A 21,595-nucleotide genomic window follows, 5' to 3' on the forward strand; every position below is an offset into this window, starting at 1 on the left:
ATCTAAAGTTAGTCTTTTTTTTCTCAAAGAAGATTTGTAAGCCTGCTTTTCAGCTTGTTCTTTCAGTAATTCCCTCTGTCTAGTTGCTGTTTTCATCAGACTGAAAAAAGAACTAGGTCATCTGCAAACGCTAGACAGTGGGCAGAGACCATCTCCCTGTCTGACTCAAGTCTTAATCGCACACCTAAATTTCAGTTTAGAATGGATGTTTGTTTGTGTTTGCTTAGTAAGAGCTGCAGTTTTATTACCTAAGCCCATATTTTTGAGAATTTCAAACAATAACTTCATATTGACCAAGTCATAGGCTTTTAATAAGTCAACAAAAGAGGTTATGAATATTTTAGTGTGTCTTTTCACATACATTATTATTGACTTGTAAGTTGAGAATCTGTTGTTGTTGTGGTGGTCTTCAGTCCTGAGACTGGTTTGATGCAGCTCTCCATGCTACTCTATCCTGTGCAAGCTTCTTCATTTCCCAGTACCTACTGCAACCTACATCCTTCTGAATCTGCTTAGTGTATTCATCTCTTGGTCTCCCTCTACGATTTTTACCCTCCACGCTGCCCTCCAATACTAAATTGGTGATCCCTTGATGCCTCAGAACATGTCCTACCAACCGATCCCTTCTTCTCGTCAAGTTGTGCCACAAACTTCTCTTCTCCCCAATCCTATGCAATACTTCCTCATTAGTTATGTGATCTACCCATCTAATCTTCAGCATTCTTCTGTAGCACCACATTTCGAAAGCTTCTATTCTCTTCTTGTCCAAACTATTTATTGTCCATGTTTCACTTCCATACATGGCTACACTCCATACAAATACTTTCAGAAATGACTTCCTGATACTTAAATCTATACTCGATGTTAACAAATTTCTCTTCTTCAGAAATGCTTTCCTTCCCATTGCCAGTCTACATTTTATATCCTCTCTACTTCGACCATCATCAGTTATTTTGCTCCCCAAATAGCAAAACTCCTTTACTACTTTAAGTGTCTCATTTCCTAATCTAATTCCCTCGGCATCACCCGACTTAATTCGACTACATTCCATTATCCTCGTTTTGCTTTTGTTGATGTTTATCTTATATCCTCCTTTCAAGACACTGTCCATTCCATTCAACTGCTCTTCCAAGTCCTTTACTGTCTCTGACAGAATTACAATGCCATCAGAGAACCTCAAAGTTTTTATTTCTTCTCCATGGATTTTAATACCTACTCCAAATTTTTCTTTTGTTTCCTTTACTGCTTGCTCAATATACAGATTGAATAACATCGGGGAGAGGCTACAACCCTGTCTTACTCCCTTCCCAACCACTGCTTCCCTTTCATGTTCCTCAACTCTTATAACTGCCATCTGATTTCTGTACAAATTGTAAATAGCCTTTCGCTCCCTGTATTTTACCCCTGCCACATTTAGAATTTGAAAGAGAGTATTCCAGTCAACATACTCTGAACATTATCTATTTTTTTCTTAAAACCACATTGATATTCACCAGTTAGCAAGTTTTATCATAGTTGCCTAACAAGTGTAGCTTATTGTCCAGAGACTGTAATTTCTGTAGAGGTGCTTACATGTTCTCTTCAGTTGTACTTATTTGAATGCTTAATTGTGAATATCCACTGTATTGTCCTTTAGTGCACTTTTTCAGTAGCCTTGTGACTAATATTTTTGTGGCTTCATGATACTAAAAATGTCTGCTTTGTCTTTTCTGTTGCTGAATCTTTTTTATTTTGTAACAAGTTTAGCCACCTTGTCTACTACCTTTTCTTTCAGTTTTTTTAAGTAAATAAATTCTGTTGTTTTCTCTTTTTCACAACAATTCCTTTATGTGATTGTGTCTGTTTTCATGTACCTTTGTTCTTGCTCAATGTGCATGGATACATGATAATATTATCAGCAGTTTTAAACCACTGGTACTTCAACATACCTTTACACATTTACATTCCATTACTGGAGGGTTTCATGTTAACAATATCTGTACAGAAAAAGTTAAAAAATACTCATAATCTGTCCTGGAATTTTGCTCATGTACATGGGGTGGTTCCAAATAGAACTTGCAGTGAATGTTAAACATATACAAAGAAGGGTACCACAAATGCTTGCAAGTTCATTTGATTCATGGAAATGATGAAAAATTTGAACTGCCAGGTCCCCGAAGAAAGAACTCAACCATCCTGTGGAAGCCAACTTAGAGTTTCAGAAACAGTTATTAAGTGAGAAATCGAGCAATATACTACAGATTCATATGCATTGCTCCCGTAGGGACAGCAAATAAAGGCATTCTTCCTGTGACAAATACACAAACAGAATGAGAAGAAAATCTAATACAGAGTATAGTGGGAAGTACTCTTTTCCAAGAACTTCACAGGGACTTGCAGAGTATGAACATTGGTGTAAATATTGATGGTCAGTTATTTTCTGCAGGAGTGGACGTTTGAAATCTCAGGTTGTGAGTACACTCTGTATTGTCTTTCTGACTCTTTCATTGGGCAATTGTGTCTAGTTTATGAATCATTATTGTAGCTTCTTGACTTTGGAGATGATGTCACATCTGACCTTAAATAATATGTCTATAAGGACATACATATCTCTAAGCACCAAATAGTAGTAATGTGGGAAAAAAACACACACACACACACACACACACACACACACACACACACACAGAGAGAGAGAGAGAGAGAGAGAGAGAGAGAGAGAGAGAGAGAGAGAGAGGGGGGGGGGGGGGGGGGAGGGATTCTTCACTGGCTGATATTCGTAGCAGACTTGTCTGTGGTGGGTTGTAGGGAACTAGAGGGTACATTGTGTGAGAAGCGGGAGGAGGATTAGCTGATCAGTCTGAATCAGTTCAACATTATTTTTAACTGAGTGATTTAGTTGATCTAGAACCATTTGGCAGTGCTCATTCAACTGGGAGATTAGTTTTCTCATGTTCATATCCACATAGAAATTTGATCAGTTATTGCAGTAAGATGACGCACAATGTGACTGATATAAAATTTGGCTCTGCACTTGACAGAGTAAGGAATCCCAGTGACATGGCTGGAATAAGCAATGGTTGGTAGATGTTTGAGAAAGGTCGAGTCTTTCACAGGTATATGAGCCAAGGGTGCAGGGTCGATTGAGAAGTGGCATACAGATGAATAAGGATATTGCATACATTGGGTGAGCAGTAGAATACCACTTTAGGAGGGAACAGAGGCATATTCCTTATTCGATGATGTGTGAAATGTGACAAATGATTGGTGGAGAATGTGGTTCATTTGCCAGTCATTGGTGAAACTAGTTATGAAAGGGGAGAGGACTTTCCTTATGGCTGGTTGACAATGTACAAGGAGTGCTGTGTGTGTGGTATGGAGGTGGATCACTGGGATCTATTTTTGAACCACACAGTAAGGTTAGTTTTGGTGTACAGAAAGCTCACCTGAAGATGTAGCTTTTAGTGCCCTCCAATAATAAAGGACTAATTACAGCTGAAACGGTTATTAATACCCAAGATGACTACTCATAGCTGTGGTTCCCCCATCTACAAGGTTGTCTAACACTTTATCATTTTGGGAGACTAGGAAGGTCTGCTCTAGATGGCCCACAAACAGGAAGGTGCCATGTGGGTGCCTGTGGCTGTGCTGCAGATTTGTTTGTGTACCTTTTCTTCGAAGGAGAAGTAGTGGTGGGTTAGGAAAAAGTTAGTAAGGTTTATGAGGAATGAGGAAGTGGGTTAGGAGACTGAAGGATGTTGGAAAAGGTAGTATATAAAAACCCCTATGTAAGAGGTATATCGGTGTATAGGGAGGTGGCGTCGAGAGTGACGAGTAGGGAGCGAGGAGATAAAGGGGTGGGAATGGTGGACGTTGGTATCTTTGACATGGGAGACTAGATTACATGCAATTGGTTGGGGTGTTGGGCATTGAGGACTGAAATTGTTTCAGTGGGCGCACAATAACTAGCCACAATGGTGCCTCCAGGATTTTTGGGTCTGTAGTTTTGGGGAGCATGTAGAAGGTGGGTGCACACGGTGTTATTGGGGTGAAAATGGAAGAAGGGCCTGAGGCTTTAAGCAGGTATTAGAAGTTGTGTTGGACGTCTGGGATGGGATCGCTATGGCAGAGCTTGTAGGTGGAGGAGAAAGATAATTAACAGAGGCCTTTCTGCCAGATAATCATTGCGATTCAGAACAAAAGTAGTGGCATCTGTGCCTGCAGGTAGGATGATTAGATCAGGATTTGTTTTGAGGTTACATATGGCTATTCATTCTTCTGCTGAACGGTTGCTGTTCTGAGGAAAGGAACTAGGGAAGGATGGTGAGGCCAAGTTTGAGGTAATGAATTTTTGGAAGATGACCAGTGGGTGGTTAGGGGGAAGGGGGAGGAGTATGGTTGGGATGGTGTATGAATTGGGAGAGGTGGGGTTCAGTGTTGGAATTAGGTTGGCTTTGGCTGGAGGGATTTGCAGCAAAGAAGGGTTTTCATTGCAGAGGTTGAGGGACAGAGAGCAGGTCTGACAAGTCTAGCATGGTTAAATTTGAGTGTAAGGCTAAAGGTCAGGCCTTTGGATATGACTGAAACTTCTGTGGAGCTGAGGGGCTCACTACCCAACCTGTATCCTAATCACAGTGTTCCTCCTCTTCCAACTCTCATAACACCTAAACTCTGCCTAACTGACCTTTTCAACTTGCCACATCCCCTAAAACTGCCTACCAACACTTCACCAAATCCAGAGCCAAAATATTGGTGTTATACTGTTGTTAATCTTTCCACCAAGAGAGAGAGAAAGAGAGAGAGAGAGAGAGAGATAATATTTTTCTTTAAAATTGCTACATTGTTGGGAAGAAAGGTAAGGATTTAGGATTGGCATAGATAGTTGTACTATAAAATTATTTATAGTATAATGTTTTATTTAATCAAGCCTAACAATTGCTCAGTCAGTCAAAGTATGTTTGTCTGCCACTTATCACATCTTTCAACTATGGCAATGTTAATATGAAAAATGCTGATTTGCACTATGGTTTGGTGTCCTTGTGAAACTGTTGATTCATTTATAATTGGCTGAGTAAGACGGTCCAAATGTGAGAGGAAGGTAGTGGCATTTCACCTCCAATCGGACCACATGTAGGGGTTGATGACACCTTGACATTTAATGATAATTTAATATATTGTTGAAACTTGGTGGAAAATTAAAACTGTGTGCCAGATCAGTATACAAACCCATAACCTAGGTTGAGAGTCACACCTGGAAAGTTTCATCAGTAAGAGCATTGGACGTGAAAGGTTCTGAACTTAAGCACCAGTTGAGGACACTGTTTTAGTCTGGCAGGAAGTTTCAAGATGGCACACACTTCACTGCAGATTGATAGATTCATACTGGTAACATAATTTTGTTTCCTTACAGGCTCTGCTTTGTACCCGTTCAGCTTCAGTTGCAGAACTGTTCAGATACCAGTCTTGTTGTCAGGGTGAATGCGTCAGACAGTGGAAGGTAAGTATAAGTGTATAAGTGTATTGAATTGTACATGAAGACCTTGATAACAGTATGGGAAACTGGCCTGTACTTCATAACTATTTCAGGTAAAACATCTTACTGCACATAACTCACAGACATTGTACTTCTAAAGATACATAAACATGCTTGCCTTTCTTCCCCTATTATTCATATTTCGGGTGTTTTGGATGCTGTTAAATACAGACTCCTGTGCTCTCAGAAATATTGCCAGTATTCATTTTTAATGAATACTGGCAAACTAGTTTAAACCTATTTTGGAGCTGATTAGATTAATAGTTACTTTAAATAGTGTGTTGAACATCTATACCATGTCCATAGATTTCTACATTAATTTGCCTACTCGGTTCCAAGATGGCCGCCGAGTAAGTGACGCCAGAAACCAATTCCAGAAAGTTAAGTGATTTAGACAGGAATATAATTTAGTTTAACGCTGACAACAAATTAAATACATGCATTAGTGTATCATTTAGTCTTGCCGTTAAAGGTTTGACTTTCCTTTGCGTATTTTTTCAGAAAACACGAAAAGATCGTAACTTCGCGAAGTCGCGCTTAGGCTTAAATTTTGTAAACGTGTTTGTTTCTTGTTTCACGGTAATTTAACTAATTTCTCGGTAACAAATAAGTAAACTACCGTAAATAACGTATAACTTTATTGTTTTAAAACAGATTTCAGAAAAACAGCGTAACTCTATATCAGAAACTTGCTTATATACATTTGTTTATAGGCCTAATTCTCGTAACGTTTTTGGAGAATCAAAGTTAAAGTATCTCGTTTAATTGTCCATTTTTTCATTCCATCGAGTGAAATACAAAATAAATAGCGTATACCTTCATTGTTTTAATACAGATCTCAGAAAAACAGCGGAATTTTAAATCAGAAACTTGCTTATATACATTTGTGAATAGGCTTAATTCTTGTAACGTCTTTTTTGATTTTCGATAATTTAATTGATTTATTCTAGCTAACATATTATTTTTGCCATGAGTGAGAAGTGCCTGACTTGCCGTAGAATTGTTAGTTCCGGGATTTGGTGTGATGGATGTAGTAGTTTTTTTCACTGGGGGGACTGCAGTGGCGTGGGTGTCGGGAAAGTGGATCAGGCTCATCAGTGGTTATGTAGGATTTGCAGCAGAGATAGGAAGATAGTGGAACAGGAGGGGAAAATTGCTGCCCTTCAGGCTGAGCTAGATCAGGCTAGGGAAGATCTGGACAGGTTAAGGAGGGAGAAGGGCAAAGAGAGGTGGGAAGTGGCAACAGGTAGTAGAAGGAACAGGCCTAGAACTAAGTCTGACAGTTTTGTGGTGAATGTCAAAAATAAGTTTGACCTGTTGCTTCAATTAGAAACTGATGAGCCTCAAGCAGAGGTAGGTGTAGACAGGACAAAACAAACTTTCAATAGGAAATTGAAAAAGAATGTAGGAAAGCCATCGAAAAGGAAGAAAGTTTTGTTGTTAGGTAGTTCTCATGCCAGAGGTGTAGGCCAACTTCTGCAGGAGGAATTAGGACCAGAATACCAGGTCACAAATTTTTTCAAACCAAGTGCTAGTCTGGATCAGGTGACAGAGGATTTAGGTTCACTCTGTAAAGAATTTACCAGGGAAGACACCGTGGTTATTGTGGGAGGGCCAGGGAACAGCATCGACAGAGATCCTGGGTACAGTATAGAGTGTGACCTGGCAAAGATTGCGTCGGCATCGAGACACACCAATGTTGAGTTTGTATCTGTCCTGAGACGCCATGACCGGCCCCATTTGAACTCTTCTGTTGGGAGAGTTAATTTGGAGTTGGAACGGCTGCTTGGGTCGGGTACGGGGGCTCATATTGGTGTGGTTCCTGTTGACTCTCTCAGTAGGTGGGACTATACCAGGCATGGCCTACATCTCAACAGGAAAGGGAAGGGGAAACTGGCTGGGGTAATAGCAGGAAATTTAAGGGGGGAGGCACTGCCATGAATGGTAAAATACCAGTGGTTACAGGTGTTGGAGCAGCACCTTTTTTAGGATAGGTAAGACAGAAAGATGTCAAGTTCTACGAGAGGTCAGGATTGAAACAAATCTTCACTTTAGGAAAGAAATTAAACAGCACAATTCTAGCACATTGGATCACCAATCACAGCTGTCAATTATAAATTTTCACCAATCACCAGAAATTTTATCTCCACCAAGTTGTATCTCAGTCCTAGGTAAATGCATTGATGAATTAAAGTCACCCAACCCAGTTGACATAATCTGCCTCTCTGAACACCATGTGACCACTGGTATAGCAACTAGGCCTAAGCACAATGAGAAACTCAGACAGGAGAGTACTGCAAATGTTAGAATAAGGAAAGGTTCTCATGAAAGTATAATTAAAAATAATGTAAGTATATTTCATCAAAATATCGGGAGTTTAAAGAATAAAATAGATGAGCTTCTGGTTTGTTTAGAAGATTTAGAAGCTGAGGATGAAATAGATATACTATGCCTGTCTGAGCATCACATTGTTACTGATATGGATAAGGTAAATGTAAGTGGATATAAGCTCTCTGCACATGTAATGAGAGAAAATATGGAGAAAGGAGGAGTTGCCATATATGTCAAAAGTTATCATTGTGCAAAAAGTATAGAAACAAAAAAGTTTTGTGTAGAGAAACATATAGAAGCATGTGCCTGTGAGCTTAAATTAAATAAAGGCACATTTATAATTGTAACTATATATAGGTCCCCATCAGGAAATTTTCATCTATTTCTGAAAAATTTGGACTCCTTGTTGTGCTATCTGTCAGACAGGGGGAAGCAAATTATTATTTGTGGGGACTTCAATGTAGATTCTATGAAAGAGGGGAATAGGAAAAATGACCTCGAAGTATTACTCGGTTCTTTCAATTTGACACCCGTTATTGATTTTCCTACTCGGGTGGTAAAGGATAGCAGCTCACTGATAGATAACTTCTTTATAGACCAAGATAAGTTTAACCAGATAAATGCTCAGCCTGTTGAGAATGGTCTTTCTGATCATGGTGCACAGCTAGTTACAATATATGACATAGCTCCATTCAGCAATACTAAACAGTCCTCCAAAGTAGTACGTTCAGTCAACGATTTAACAATTGCAAATTTCAGGGAAAGCCTACAGCAGTTAGACTGGGATGAGGTGTACCGTGAACCTGATGCCAATTTAAAATATAATTTATTTCATGACATTTTTGTAAATGCATTTGAAAACTGCTTCCCCAAGAAAATAGTTAAATATACTCGTAAGAAACCTCGTAACAAACCATGGCTTACTAAGGGTATAAAAATATCTTGTAACCGGAAAAGGGAAATGTATCTGACAGCAAGAAAGAGTAGTGACCCAGAAACTATCAAACATTATAAAAACTACTGTGTTATATTAAGAAAAGTTATTAAAAAATCCAGAAGTATGTGTATCATGTCTGAAATCAGCAACTCTGATAATCAAATTAAAACAATTTGGAATATTATTAAAAGAGAAACAGGTCAACCAAGAACACAGGAAGACAGTATTACCATCAAATTGAATGAAAACTTTACGAACAAAAAGTCAGAAGTTGAAAATATTTTTAATAATCATTTTCTAAATGTTGTGGATATAGTAGGATCCAGGTGTTCATTAGAAGATGCTAGGCTGTTAATGGAAGAGGCCATACCTATGCAATTTGATACAATTGAAATCTCACCCACTTCTCCCTCTGAAATTAGGAAAATAATAAAGTTGCTTAAAAGCAAAAACTCACATGGAATTGATGGTATTTCCAGCAAAATACTAAAAGCTTGTTCTCAACAGATAAGTAAGATTCTCAGCCACCTGTGTAATAGCTCTCTGGAACAGGGCATTTTCCCTGATAGACTGAAATATGCTATTGTTATACCTTTTCATAAAAAGGGGGATAGATCTGATGTCAACAATTACCGTCCAATCTCCCTTCTAACAGCTTTATCCAAAGTTTTTGAGAAAGTAATGTATTCAAGAGTAGCTTCACATATCTGTAACAATGAAGTACTAACAAAATGTCAGTTTGGTTTCCAGAAAGGTTTATCAACAGAAAATGCCATATATGCTTTCACCAATCAAATTTTGAATGATCTGAATAACCGAACACCACCCATTGGGATTTTTTGTGACCTCTCAAAGGCTTTTGATTGTGTAAATCATGAAATTCTGCTAGACAAGCTCAAGTATTGTGGCATGAGTGGGACAGTGCACAAATGGTTTAATTCGTACCTAACTGGAAGAGTGCAGAAAGTTGAAATAAGTAGTCCTCATAATATGCAAAGATCAGCACATTCCTCAAACTGGGGAACTATCAAGAATGGGGTTCCACAAGGGTCAGTCTTGGGTCCTTTGTTGTTCTTAATATATATTAATGACTTGCCATTCTATATTCATGAAGAGGCAAAGTTAGTTCTCTTTGCTGATGATACAAGTATAGTAATCACACCTGAAAAACAAGAATTAACTGATGAAATTGTCAATACTGTCTTTCAGAAAATTACTAAGTGGTTCCTTGTAAACGGACTCTCACTGAATTTTGATAAGACACAGTACATACAGTTCCGTACAGTGAATGGTATGATGCCATTAATAAATATAGACCTTAATCAGAAGCATATAGCTAAGGTAGAATATTCCAAATTTTTAGGTGTGTCCATTGATGAGAGATTAAATTGGAAGAAACACATTGATGATCTGCTGAAACGTTTGAGTTCAGCTACTTATGCAATAAGGGTCATTGCAAATTTTGGTGATAAACATCTTAGTAAATTAGCTTACTACGCCTATTTTCACTCGTTGCTTTCATATGGCATCATATTTTGGGGTAATTCATCACTGAGGAATAAAGTATTTATTGCACAAAAGCGTGTAATCAGAATAATAGCTGGAGTCCACCCAAGATCATCCTGCAGACATTTATTTAAGGATCTAGGGATATTCACAGTAGCTTCTCAGTATATATACTCTCTTATGAAATTTGTTATTAACAACCAAACCCAATTCAAAAGTAATAGCAGTGTGCATAACTACAATACTAGGAGAAAGGATGATCTTCACTATTCAAGATTAAATCTAACTTTGGCACAGAAAGGGGTGAATTATACTGGCACTAAAGTCTTTGGTCACTTACCAAATAATATCAAAAGTCTGACAGATAACCAACAAGTATTTAAGAAGAAATTAAAAGAGTTTCTGAATGACAACTCCTTCTACTCCATAGAGGAATTTTTAGATATAAATTTAAAAAAAAAAATATTAAAAAAAATAAAAAATAAAAAAATAAAATAAAAAACACAAAAAAATGAAAGAGTTGTTATATTAACTTAAGTATGTTGTTAAATTAACTTAATTATGTCATGTATTGGAAAATTTGACTCGTTCCACATCATTACGAAATATCGTATTCATGATCCATGGAACTAGTATTAATCTAATCTATCTAATCTAATCTCCCCTGGTGTCCCAAGAAAAGTTATTTTTTTTATGACTGAAGACAAATAGAAGGCCAGTTTGTGTAATTTCAGATCATAATTTTTGTTAAATGCACTTTTGATTTGCATTTCATGAACAATATGTAGTGAGATTAAATCTCATAATCATCATATATTCCCAAAGTGAAAATGAAAAGATCCAACTAATTGTAAAAGTTTACATCAGCCGTTACAACTGATGAGTCTCAAGTTATTGTATCTTTCATTCAAATATAGCACTGTCTGAATACTCATGCATGAACAACACACTTGTTGTTTCAAGTTGTATTTGATAAAGTATTTTGGCAGTGATATGCATATGTTGTGCTTTATCTGCAAAGTTTTGATGTGCCTTATGCAGAACTGAAGTGATTGAAACAGCTTGAAAACCATTAGCACACAAAACTCTTCAATGCTGTCTTAAGCAGTAATGAGCGGAATCTCTGGCAGGTACCTCGTGACTAGGACTTGGATTTTCAGCTTTTTATAAAATGGATTTTAGCTCTTTATTTTCTGTTTAATTTTAAACTATTTTAGCGTTTTTGGAGACTTTTAATGAGTAATATAATGAACACTAATGTTTAAATAGAAAATTTTATTATAATTTTGACACAGTTATTGTAGTTATTTTCTAAAAATAAACTATTAACTATTCCTTATATTGGCACTAAAAGAAAGCATAAAATGTTGAGATACTTACATGTGCTACAGTTATTTTCTCCTTTTATAATGTTTTAATGGAAAGTCTTTTATTGAAAAATTGATGTGACACACACACACACACACACACTCACACACACACACACACACACACACACACACACACACACACACACACACACACTTGAGATGTGTACCAGCATATGGCGACAATCCTAGCCTAATATAGCAACTAACAAGAAATTTTATTTACTCACATGTCTGAAAGAAAAGAAATTCCTACCTGTTGATGGTTGTATGAAATTATTTCGGAACAATTTCGCTGAGTATGTATATATTTATTATGTCATTTCTTAAAAATATGCAGATTCACGTCATCAATTTTCCTTAGTATTAATTCAAGAAAGCTATTTAAAAACCATGTTTTTTCTCCAAAACTTCTCTTTAGTCCTTCTTTTTCTGTTGAAATCCTGTGTAGCCCCTCTTAGGCCTTTAAGTATGATTTAGCCTTTTTTTAGGTTCTATCTTCATGCCATGATGATCATCCAGTCACATTTCCATGTGTCGTTATTTTAGTTTTCCTCTTGTCTTACACATGTTTTAATAGCCAGTATATATAAATCTACACAGCTCAGTTAAATTTAGTTTTCATTCTCTTCACATGTATTGACACAAAACACAGTTTCAATGACCAGCTTGCTTGTAATATACAAACATCAATTTTGTAATACACACCAGTAAGCGACATAGATTGCGACTGGTCTTACAAAATTTCATAAATGGCACAGATTACCATAGTAACTGCACTACTGACTTGGAATCATAAGTACTGACTGCCAACTGACTATATGAATAAAATGGATAGCATAGTGTCGGAACTGGTTGAATGCTTGCCCACAACTTTGTGCATTGAGGCCTATATAGAGAGGCATGCAGTACAGTAATGATGAAATGGGAAAATATAGGACTATTACATTTTAGATATTGGCATAAAACACAGTAAAAGTAAAAACTGCAGAAACAAATTAGGCAGTAAAGTTATTGAGATTAAGAATGAGCTATATAATCAAAATATCGCAAAAACATCAGTAAAACCAAACAGTGGAAAGTCCAGGTTGGAATACCACAATATTATGGAAAGGATAGACTGCTACTCACTGTAGAGATGACATGTTAGTATTCACACAAGCAAGCACACCTCATGCACACATGACTGACGTCTCCCGTCATGTCAAAAATTTTGACGGAAGTTTTTAATGTACACTGGGAATTACAAAGCCTACGATAATTTTCTGGAAATTAATAGTTTATATTTTGGATTTTTCATAAACTAACATGTTAATTCTGGGAAGTTATACATTTTTGTGATCAGAATAACCATGGCTAGAAAACTATAATAGTAGAAATGTGATAGGATTGCATTTTCAAATTGGAACAGTCTGGAATATGGTAATCTTGAATGTGAATTACATTTTAAATACAAAGTTTTTTTTAAAAAAGGAAAATGTTTGTTTGAAAGAGTAAAATGAGGGCTTTCAAATAACCTGTGTTTATCTTGAAACAAACATTTATTATTGGGGTAACATTTTGAAGAGAATTTGGTTTGCATAACTTCAAAATTGTTAATATTCCCTTAAATAAAATGTTTTTCCTGTACAAACTAAGTGTGCCATTGTCATCAGTAGCTTGTAAAATACCCTGTGAATAAAAAAAAGTTTACTGAAATACTGCAGCAGTAAGAATTTAACAGTTTTGTGCAATCATGGTATGTGCATTGTTTGTATAATGAATAACAGAAAAGACTAAGAAAATTAGAAGTGGAATTATAGAAAATGGAACCATTCTACCTTGCCACATCTCAGTCTGTCTAATTTCCTACAATTTTCAACCAATATTTGTCAAACATGTATATATTTTTTATCCTGCAGTTCATCATCAAGTAAAAACAAGCTGTATTCTCCACATTCTTCAAGTACGTTCCACTGGGTTGGCTTGGCAGGCTCGTGCTCAGAACTAAGTCCTCACGACAGTACTTCCGTGTCACTGTGTGCAGTTACGACGGGTCCAGGTACCTTCGACCTCGGTTCTTCTCTGGAAGTGTGGTGTCGTGCCCGTGGTGCTCCAGAAGCAGATAGTGTGGCTCAGGTGTGGCATGTTGAATCAGCACTGGTAGTAGACAATACGCCAGTTGTTCCTGTTTCTGATACAAAAATTGTGTAGTTTATGAACTACAGTGGGAGTTCCTTATTTTAGAGGTACTCAGGTCATAAATGATGGTATAGTGCCTAGTTTTCCATTTGAGATGTTTTATGTGAAAGTATTTATCTTAATCATGCATGGAAGTGTGTGCGTATCTCTTACAAAGTGGTCCTTAAAAACTTTTTTATTGTTTGCTAATTTATACAGTAATGTATGGAATCAGATATTGAAAATCAGAAAGATTATATTCCATTGAGCTGGACCCTGAGCAGCCTGCATAATATTGCATTCCTCTGTTGCTAAAAATAATAAGTGCTAGTATATGCAGTACAAATAAGCAACTGCAGAGGAATATGTTAAAACCACTTCATTATTGGTAAAATAAACAAGTTTAAAGAGAAACATGAAGATTTAATTCTAAAAACAAAAAAAAACACAATGTGGACTCTGCATATTAGTTGGACATATATTGCATTACTTTCTTGTTGAAGTTGCCATTATATTTTTATTTTTGTATATTGTTATATTGTACATGCTCATATCTCATTGAGATATTATCAATGTCATCTTTTGTGATATAACTGAAGAATCGGAATATTTTATTTATTTTTGATTAATTAGGATCAGGTATGTATTTGCACTCCAGTGTTTTAGATTTGCCAAGTATGATCACTAAAATTCTTGTTATCCTAACGTTGTTTGTTTGGCACATACTTTCAGAATATTCCTATTAGTGTAATTCAGATTAATATTTATGTGAGTAATATTTTGTGAAAATGAGGATTTCATTGACAGCTCTTTTACATGTATTTAAACACACATTGTAAAACATAGAAAGGAATGCAATTATAAGAATTGGTGGGACATGGTAAGATTGAAATACTGCAGGAAAATAAATATACGGTGTCTTAAAAAAAAAAAAAAGGATAGTTAGAGTTGCATCATCTTCTGTGTTGCTACATTTGTTGTTTTTTCTCATTTTCATTTGATTTTGCCATTCTTATTGGTAAAGTTTGTACATAAACCATTTTATTTTCTGCCCTCTGGGCACAATATTTTTGGCATTGCATGTATTACTGCAGGAAAGATGTATGTATGTATGTATGTATGTATATAATAGAAGGAAACATTCCATGAAGGAAAAATATACCTAAAAACAAAGATGATGTGACTTACCAAATGAAAGTGCTGGCAGGTCGACAGACACACAAACGAACACAAACATACACACAAAATTCAAGCTTTCGCAACAAACTGTTGCCTCATCAGGAAAGAGGGAAGGAGAGGGAAAGACGAAAGGATGTGGGTTTTAAGGGAGAGGGTAAGGAGTCATTCCAGTCCCGGGAGCGGAAAGACTTACCTTAGGGGGAAAAAAGGACGGGTATACACTCGCACACACACACATATCCATCCACACATATACCTATGTATGTATATGTGTGGATGGATATGTGTGTGTGTGCGAGTGTATACCCGTCCTTTTTTCCCCCTAAGGTAAGTCTTTCCGCTCCCGGGACTGGAATGACTCCTTACCCTCTCCCTTAAAACCCACATCCTTTCGTCTTTCCCTCTCCTTCCCTCTTTCCTGATGAGGCAACAGTTTGTTGCGAAAGCTTGAATTTTGTGTGTATGTTTGTGTTCGTTTGTGTGTCTGTCGACCTGCCAGCACTTTCATTTGGTAAGTCACATCATCTTTGTTTTTAGGTGTATGTATGTATGTATGTATGTATGTCATAACCAAAAGTTTCTAGTGCACAGGAAGGCTCCAGCATTAATAACTGTAAAAATGTAAACTTTGGTTTATTAACTGCAAGTTACATTCCCAGAGGTTTCTAATTTTTCCTGCTTTCTCAGTTGCTTAGAATACATCATGAATCTGAGTTCATCCTTACCTTGTCTGCTTTGATGATTTCGCTGGATATGGTTACTTACTTTATAAAGCATAACATAAAGCATTAGGCCTTGGGCCTGTTCCGACTGGATGACTGGTGCGTACAAGGCAATACGAGGAGCTATCCGTGATCGTGGGATGTGACTGGCGTGTCGCCAATCCATCCAGCTGTTATTGCCAGTAGATGAATCTTAATGGTGCACTGCTTCTTTATCCAAGCTCCATAGCTGAATGATTAGCATCACTGCCTTCGGTACAGATGGACCTGGGTTCCATTCCCAGTACAACCTCAGAAAAAAATATCTGAGGTGGGAGATCTGGAACGAGGTCCACTCGGCCTTATGAAGCCAAATGAGGAACTTACCTTATACTACGAACAAACAAAAATTCCTTTGTCTAAATTATAGCCATTTTGTTCAGCTGAACTAATATAATCAAGCCAATTATGTGAAGCCAGGTTTGTAGTTTCACTTCATGTTTATGCGTTTAAGAGGGAAGATGGTAAAAAAATTGTTAGTTGGTTTTGTTGATTGCTTTTCTTTATCTAGGTTTCTGATGACATAACAAAGGCACAGTAGTCAATGAATGGCCCATCTAGTCTATTACAGTTCAGACTCTGCTGTTCATTCTTTCAATAACTGTACTTTAAAGCATTGTTATTTTAGTCGACATAATGAGTTTGTCAACTGAAAGTTGGGAGATTCTCATGAAATAAATTGCCACATTGTACGAAATGCAAGCCATTTACAATGTCATATTTTTATGACAGTGAAAACAACCAAAAGAGGAACAAACTGTGTTAAAAACAGATAAAATGGTGAATTAATTTGAATCATAGAAGCCTGCCAACAGAATGAAAAGTCTTGCCTTGAATCTATAATTTTATGTTACTTGCATATTTATTCTCAGTTCTGCTCCCCAAATACCTCTGTCATTGTTTCTGTCTCCAGTTTCAAACATTATTCTCAGAATAGATGGCCGATTCCTGTCTGACTTTGCTTTAGCAGTGTCTCAGGAATGCAGTTTGTATCTTATGTTCTACAGATTGACGTCATTCTGTACTTTGTGTGTTCATTTCAATTTAAGTTCTGTTTGCTGCCTTTCTATTTATTCCATTGTCGGCTCATTTTTCTTGGGGAAACCTTAGTTTGTGAGCTTCCAATTCTGTATCAACCATCACTTTTTCCTGCTGGGTCTTAAACAGTTTGTAATGCTTGTGTAAATGCTTTACTTTTTAACATTGTATATAATAAGTGGTGTTTGGCTGAAAATGTAAGATAAAAGAGTGGCGTGGACAATTCTTGAGTGTACGATAAATGAAATAATACCTGGTGGCATGAAGGGACACGATATGTTATTGAAATGCCACCTGGCACATATTTTTACATAACTGAATAAAGTAAGTTATTTTTTGCTTTGTTACTGTGCTTCAAAAATGCAAACTTAGGTGTGATGAATAATATTATATTATTTTTTGGCATTATTCTACAAGAACAAAAGATAAAAAAACAAATATTATTGTGAAAAACTGGAGATGGAATTGAAACAGATTGAGAGGACAGGTCACCAGTAGTTATGGCATAGCAGCATCAAGTCTGAGGAGGGGGACCCATGTGGTGAGAGGGAGCTTTTTGCCATACTATTAATAAATGAAGACAGAAGGCAGCTGAAATGAACCTGTCCTCTGCTTTCTCAGTACAATAGCGTATCATCTAAAGTAATTAGGAGGTAAGAATGTACCTCTGATTAACTTTGTTATGTGGATATAAGAATTGATTGAGCCCTGTCCTTAACATCTAAATTCATAATTTATCGGAAGTCTGCAAGAAACACACATAGGACAAAATAACAGTCCAAACAAGGATTAAGTGTAAATGAAGGTTCTTGTAACATGTCAGTGCAATAAATTTTTCACCCATTTCTTGTCATCAATTCGGTGTGTCTGCAACATGTCAGAAGGCATAAACTCTCCTTCCATGTTCTGGTGAAGTGTAAGTATTGCAAAGTCTCTCTCTTTACATAGTCTTCTGTGATGGTGAACATTTAATTCCCTGCAACAGCCACTCTATAACCAATTTAACCTCCAACCAGGCCTGTGATTATATGGCCAGCAGTTCACACTCACTTCTCACATCTGCGCCACAAAATGCAGCATTTTGTTGCTCCATCTTATTACTTTCTTTGCAGGTTGTGAAGCTCCTCTGAGAGCAAAACCTGTAGAACAATTCACAAGATTTGGTGTCACACTCATTTTGATGGTCTCTGTAGTAATACTGTCCCAAAAAACACTCACTGGACAGATAATATGTATTATTGAAATTCCATACATTTTCCTCCACTAAGCTGTGCTCATTGTAATGATTTACCTTCTTGGATGAATCTTAAATTGTGTAGCTGTCTAGTGCAACATATGGTGGTATAGCTCTGTTTCTGTCCAAAGTAAGGTGCAGACAGGCACTACACTGTTTGCAATATAGTGCACTGAAAATATATGCAATAACACAACTGAACAGAGGCTAGGTGGGAGTTAAATGGCCACGGAGCAGCTGGGTGTTTAAAGATGGAAAGAGGGTACATACCTTTCATAATGTCATGGCCACACTGACAATATAAACAGCAAGAAACTCAAAGATTTTATTGCAAACATTAAGAGTTCTGTCATTTGCAAACTACTTCTCTTACAGAAAATACATTTTTCATTGGGAGAAATGTGTGAAATATTGCCTTCTTTCAAAACGGAAATAGTTGACTTAGTTTTCTTACGCATACGTTTGAGATGTTTTTATTTTATTGATCACTTGTAGCTTCGACATAGTAGTACTTTCAGCTTGTTATCCACCCCACTAAATTTTGCTATCACATGCTATTTGTTTTAATGTAATATCTATTTCATACGTTCTGCTTTCTATTCTGATTTTACTGTTTGTTTATTAAGCATATTCATAATACATAATCATTTATAAAATTGAGTCATATTTGAATAAGTTTTTTTAGTTGCTCACAGATATCTTTTATTCACACTATTCAGAAAATTAAGTTTGCCACAGTGCAAGAACAATTTGTCAATGGTTGCCATGCAGTGATATGATATAAGCCTCATGCTGCTTTCACAGATGAATGTGAGACACTTACAACTGCATTTGTCTATTACTGAAAAGAATTGAAGCATGTTTTTGTACTGTGGCCACTGCTACAAACAGAGTTGTTAGCCTTACATGTTTCCCTTCATTCCAACACCTAATAGACACACTATGACCTTGTATGTTCCCCTTCATTTTCCCCATCTCTTTTTGAAATCACATCTGAAAAGATAAGTGAAATCTAGGGCTTCTTGACAAGCCTTTTTGCTGCTGTTACAGTAATTTAACATTGCTTAATGAATGTGTGTACTTTCTCTGTTAACCATGCCAAAATGTATAAAGATGGTTAGGTAGGAAATCAGTATAATTACTACTTGTTAATTAACTTGTGCAGTAACTATTCAGTTTTTTATGAGCCTAGTCTTTAAAGGAAAACAAAATAAAATTTTCACTTATTCTGATATCTTATGGTCTTAACAAACAAACAAAAATCTGTTTTGTTGGACACATGATAGGTGTAATGTTTCATGTACTATTCACTCATTTTCAGCCAGACCAGTTTTACTGTTGAATGCATAAAAATGCAACATAAAATATGACTGACAGAAAGCATCATTACACAGTTTAATGTTGGTATAGTGACAGAGTATATATACTGAAATATTTTGTAATTGTCTTTTAGCACACAAGAGTGACTGGTAAAGTTTTTGCAGTTTTATCGCTTATCCTGAAACTAAAATTACAATCAAGAGAACCTCTTATCATTGACAAGGATTAAAGGGAGAAAGTCAGTGTTGACAGTTGTCTTTATACCTCTTTTAGTTAAGAAAAAAAATTAAGTAGATACAAAGTACGTGTTCTGCAATCAACAGCACAGGTCCTTGTTCTGCTGTTGAACCTGTATCTCACAGTAAACATCTAGTTGAATTTCTTGTAAAATTTTACAAAGTCATGATATAGAGAGAAAGTTTATTGAACAGATTAAATCACTCATGGTTGTAACCAATATTTCTATGACAATTATTAAAACAGACCATGGTGACATAAAGCAATATACAAAACTATAATCTGGTGTACATGTGAACAGATACTGATTGTACCAGTTTCTCTTGATCTGTTTTCCTTTCATAATGGATTATATTTTGTTCGTGGCTATTCTTCTTGCTGCAGGTTTAACTCTTTGGGTACCAGCTAATTATACTTCATTGCAAGATTGTGATAATGTCTCTTAAATCCCACTTTTTATTAAAAAGTTATTCTTGTTCAGTTTCTGATATCTGTATCAATATGCACTCAGCAATGTTTTCCTTGCGTTTCTATGTGTTGAAAAAATGTGTATGAAGTATAGTAGTGTAAATATGTAAAAATATGAGATTCAGAGTATTGCAAAACAAATGGCAGTTTTTCTGTGTTTGTAGGTTTGTACTTTGTTTCTGTGCATTATACTGTTTTAGTATTTGTTTAGTAAGTTGTTATTGTCTGAGGAGCATTTTATTAGATATTTACAGAATAAAATAAGTCGTCGTCTGAATGCTGAGATGCCACTCAATATATAGTTTTTTCTTATTTTTATTGTTGTTGTTTGGTTGACAGCACAAGCAATGTCAAAAAGGGAGTCATACTAAAAGAATGACAAGAATTTCTTTGATACAAATGAAGAAATAAATAGATTTTTAAAAATTTCCTGTATTGTTATTTCACAATAAATTATTAATAAAACAAGTTAAAAATCCATGAACAGAGAGTTGTAACAAAGCAGCCATAAATGGAGCTATAGGCTGAAGACCTGTGTGCTGACAAATGTCGGTCCACAGAAGGGGAGGTGGAAACTAAAACCTTCACAGGTTGAGAGAGTATGTGATATTATTGGATTTTATTGCACTGACTGCAAAACTGAGTCAAATGTATAAAGAACTTGGACTATAGATCCTCTTATTAGCATGCCACTGTATCCCCTTGGGAAAGGTGGCATAAACCCATTTTATCTTCTCCTTAGGCAAACTAGCTGCGCAAACTGTTATAACTGGTCCTCAATATCCTGGGGCTTAGGACTTGGACGGAATTGACGTCCGGCTAGTTCCACACTTGTACCAGGACACATCGGGGAACCCTGCTGGCCATGGGAGTATCGCAACATCGTGCAAACAGTTCAGAGTGGCAAGTGCCGCATGTAGACAGTCATTGGCCTGTTGAAAAATGGGTATCACAATACTGTCACATGAGAGGTAACACAAGAGGATGCAGAATGTCCACAATGTATTGTAGAGCTATTAGAGTTTTCTCAATCACTATGAGCCCTGTCCTGAATTAATACCTGATGGTTACTCACACCGTGAAGCCAGGAGTAACACCATAGTATCTTCTTGCAATGTTGGAGAAATGAGACCAGGTTACTGACGCTGGTCATCTGGGGTAATGCAGAACTGATTGCAAATAATTTTCAATACATTGACTTAGGTTTTGACACCTCTTCATCCTTCATCAGACTGAAATTTTAATGACACTATAAAATACACAGAAAAATAAATTTCACAGGAATATTAACAAAGATGAAAATGTCATTACCTAAAGGTTACTTAGGCCAAGTTACATTGCGAGCACACAATAGTCAAAATACAAGCAGACGTGCTCAAGTCAAAAATTAAAACTGTTCCAGTGTTTGGTATGTACACCTGGCAATGAAAATCATCTGACTGATCAGTACAGTGCCTTACATTGTTGGCACAAAAACAGGATACAAGTTGCTCCATCTATCGGGCATGGACCATGACATATGCCAATTTGAGACATTACAACAGA

The 21,595-nt window shown here is 36.5% G+C and overlaps 1 protein-coding gene across 3 annotated transcripts in view; it reads left to right on the forward strand.

The window, feature by feature from the left end:
- The window catches only part of LOC126191356 (trafficking protein particle complex subunit 8), a 313,324-nt gene extending 298,317 nt beyond the window's left edge, over nucleotides 1-15,007 (forward strand). For all 3 annotated transcript variants that reach the window (XM_049932196.1, XM_049932197.1, XM_049932199.1), the window contains 2 exons: nucleotides 5,390-5,476; nucleotides 13,555-15,007. In XM_049932196.1, the coding sequence (XP_049788153.1) occupies nucleotides 5,390-5,476; nucleotides 13,555-13,846 (379 nt within the window). In that variant the 3' untranslated portion in view covers nucleotides 13,847-15,007. The remainder of the gene's footprint in view (nucleotides 1-5,389; nucleotides 5,477-13,554) is intronic.
- The last annotated feature ends 6,588 nt before the right edge of the window (nucleotides 15,008-21,595 follow it).

Source organism: Schistocerca cancellata, chromosome 6, assembly GCF_023864275.1.
Source record: "Schistocerca cancellata isolate TAMUIC-IGC-003103 chromosome 6, iqSchCanc2.1, whole genome shotgun sequence".
NCBI classification, from domain to species: domain Eukaryota; kingdom Metazoa; phylum Arthropoda; class Insecta; order Orthoptera; family Acrididae; genus Schistocerca; species Schistocerca cancellata.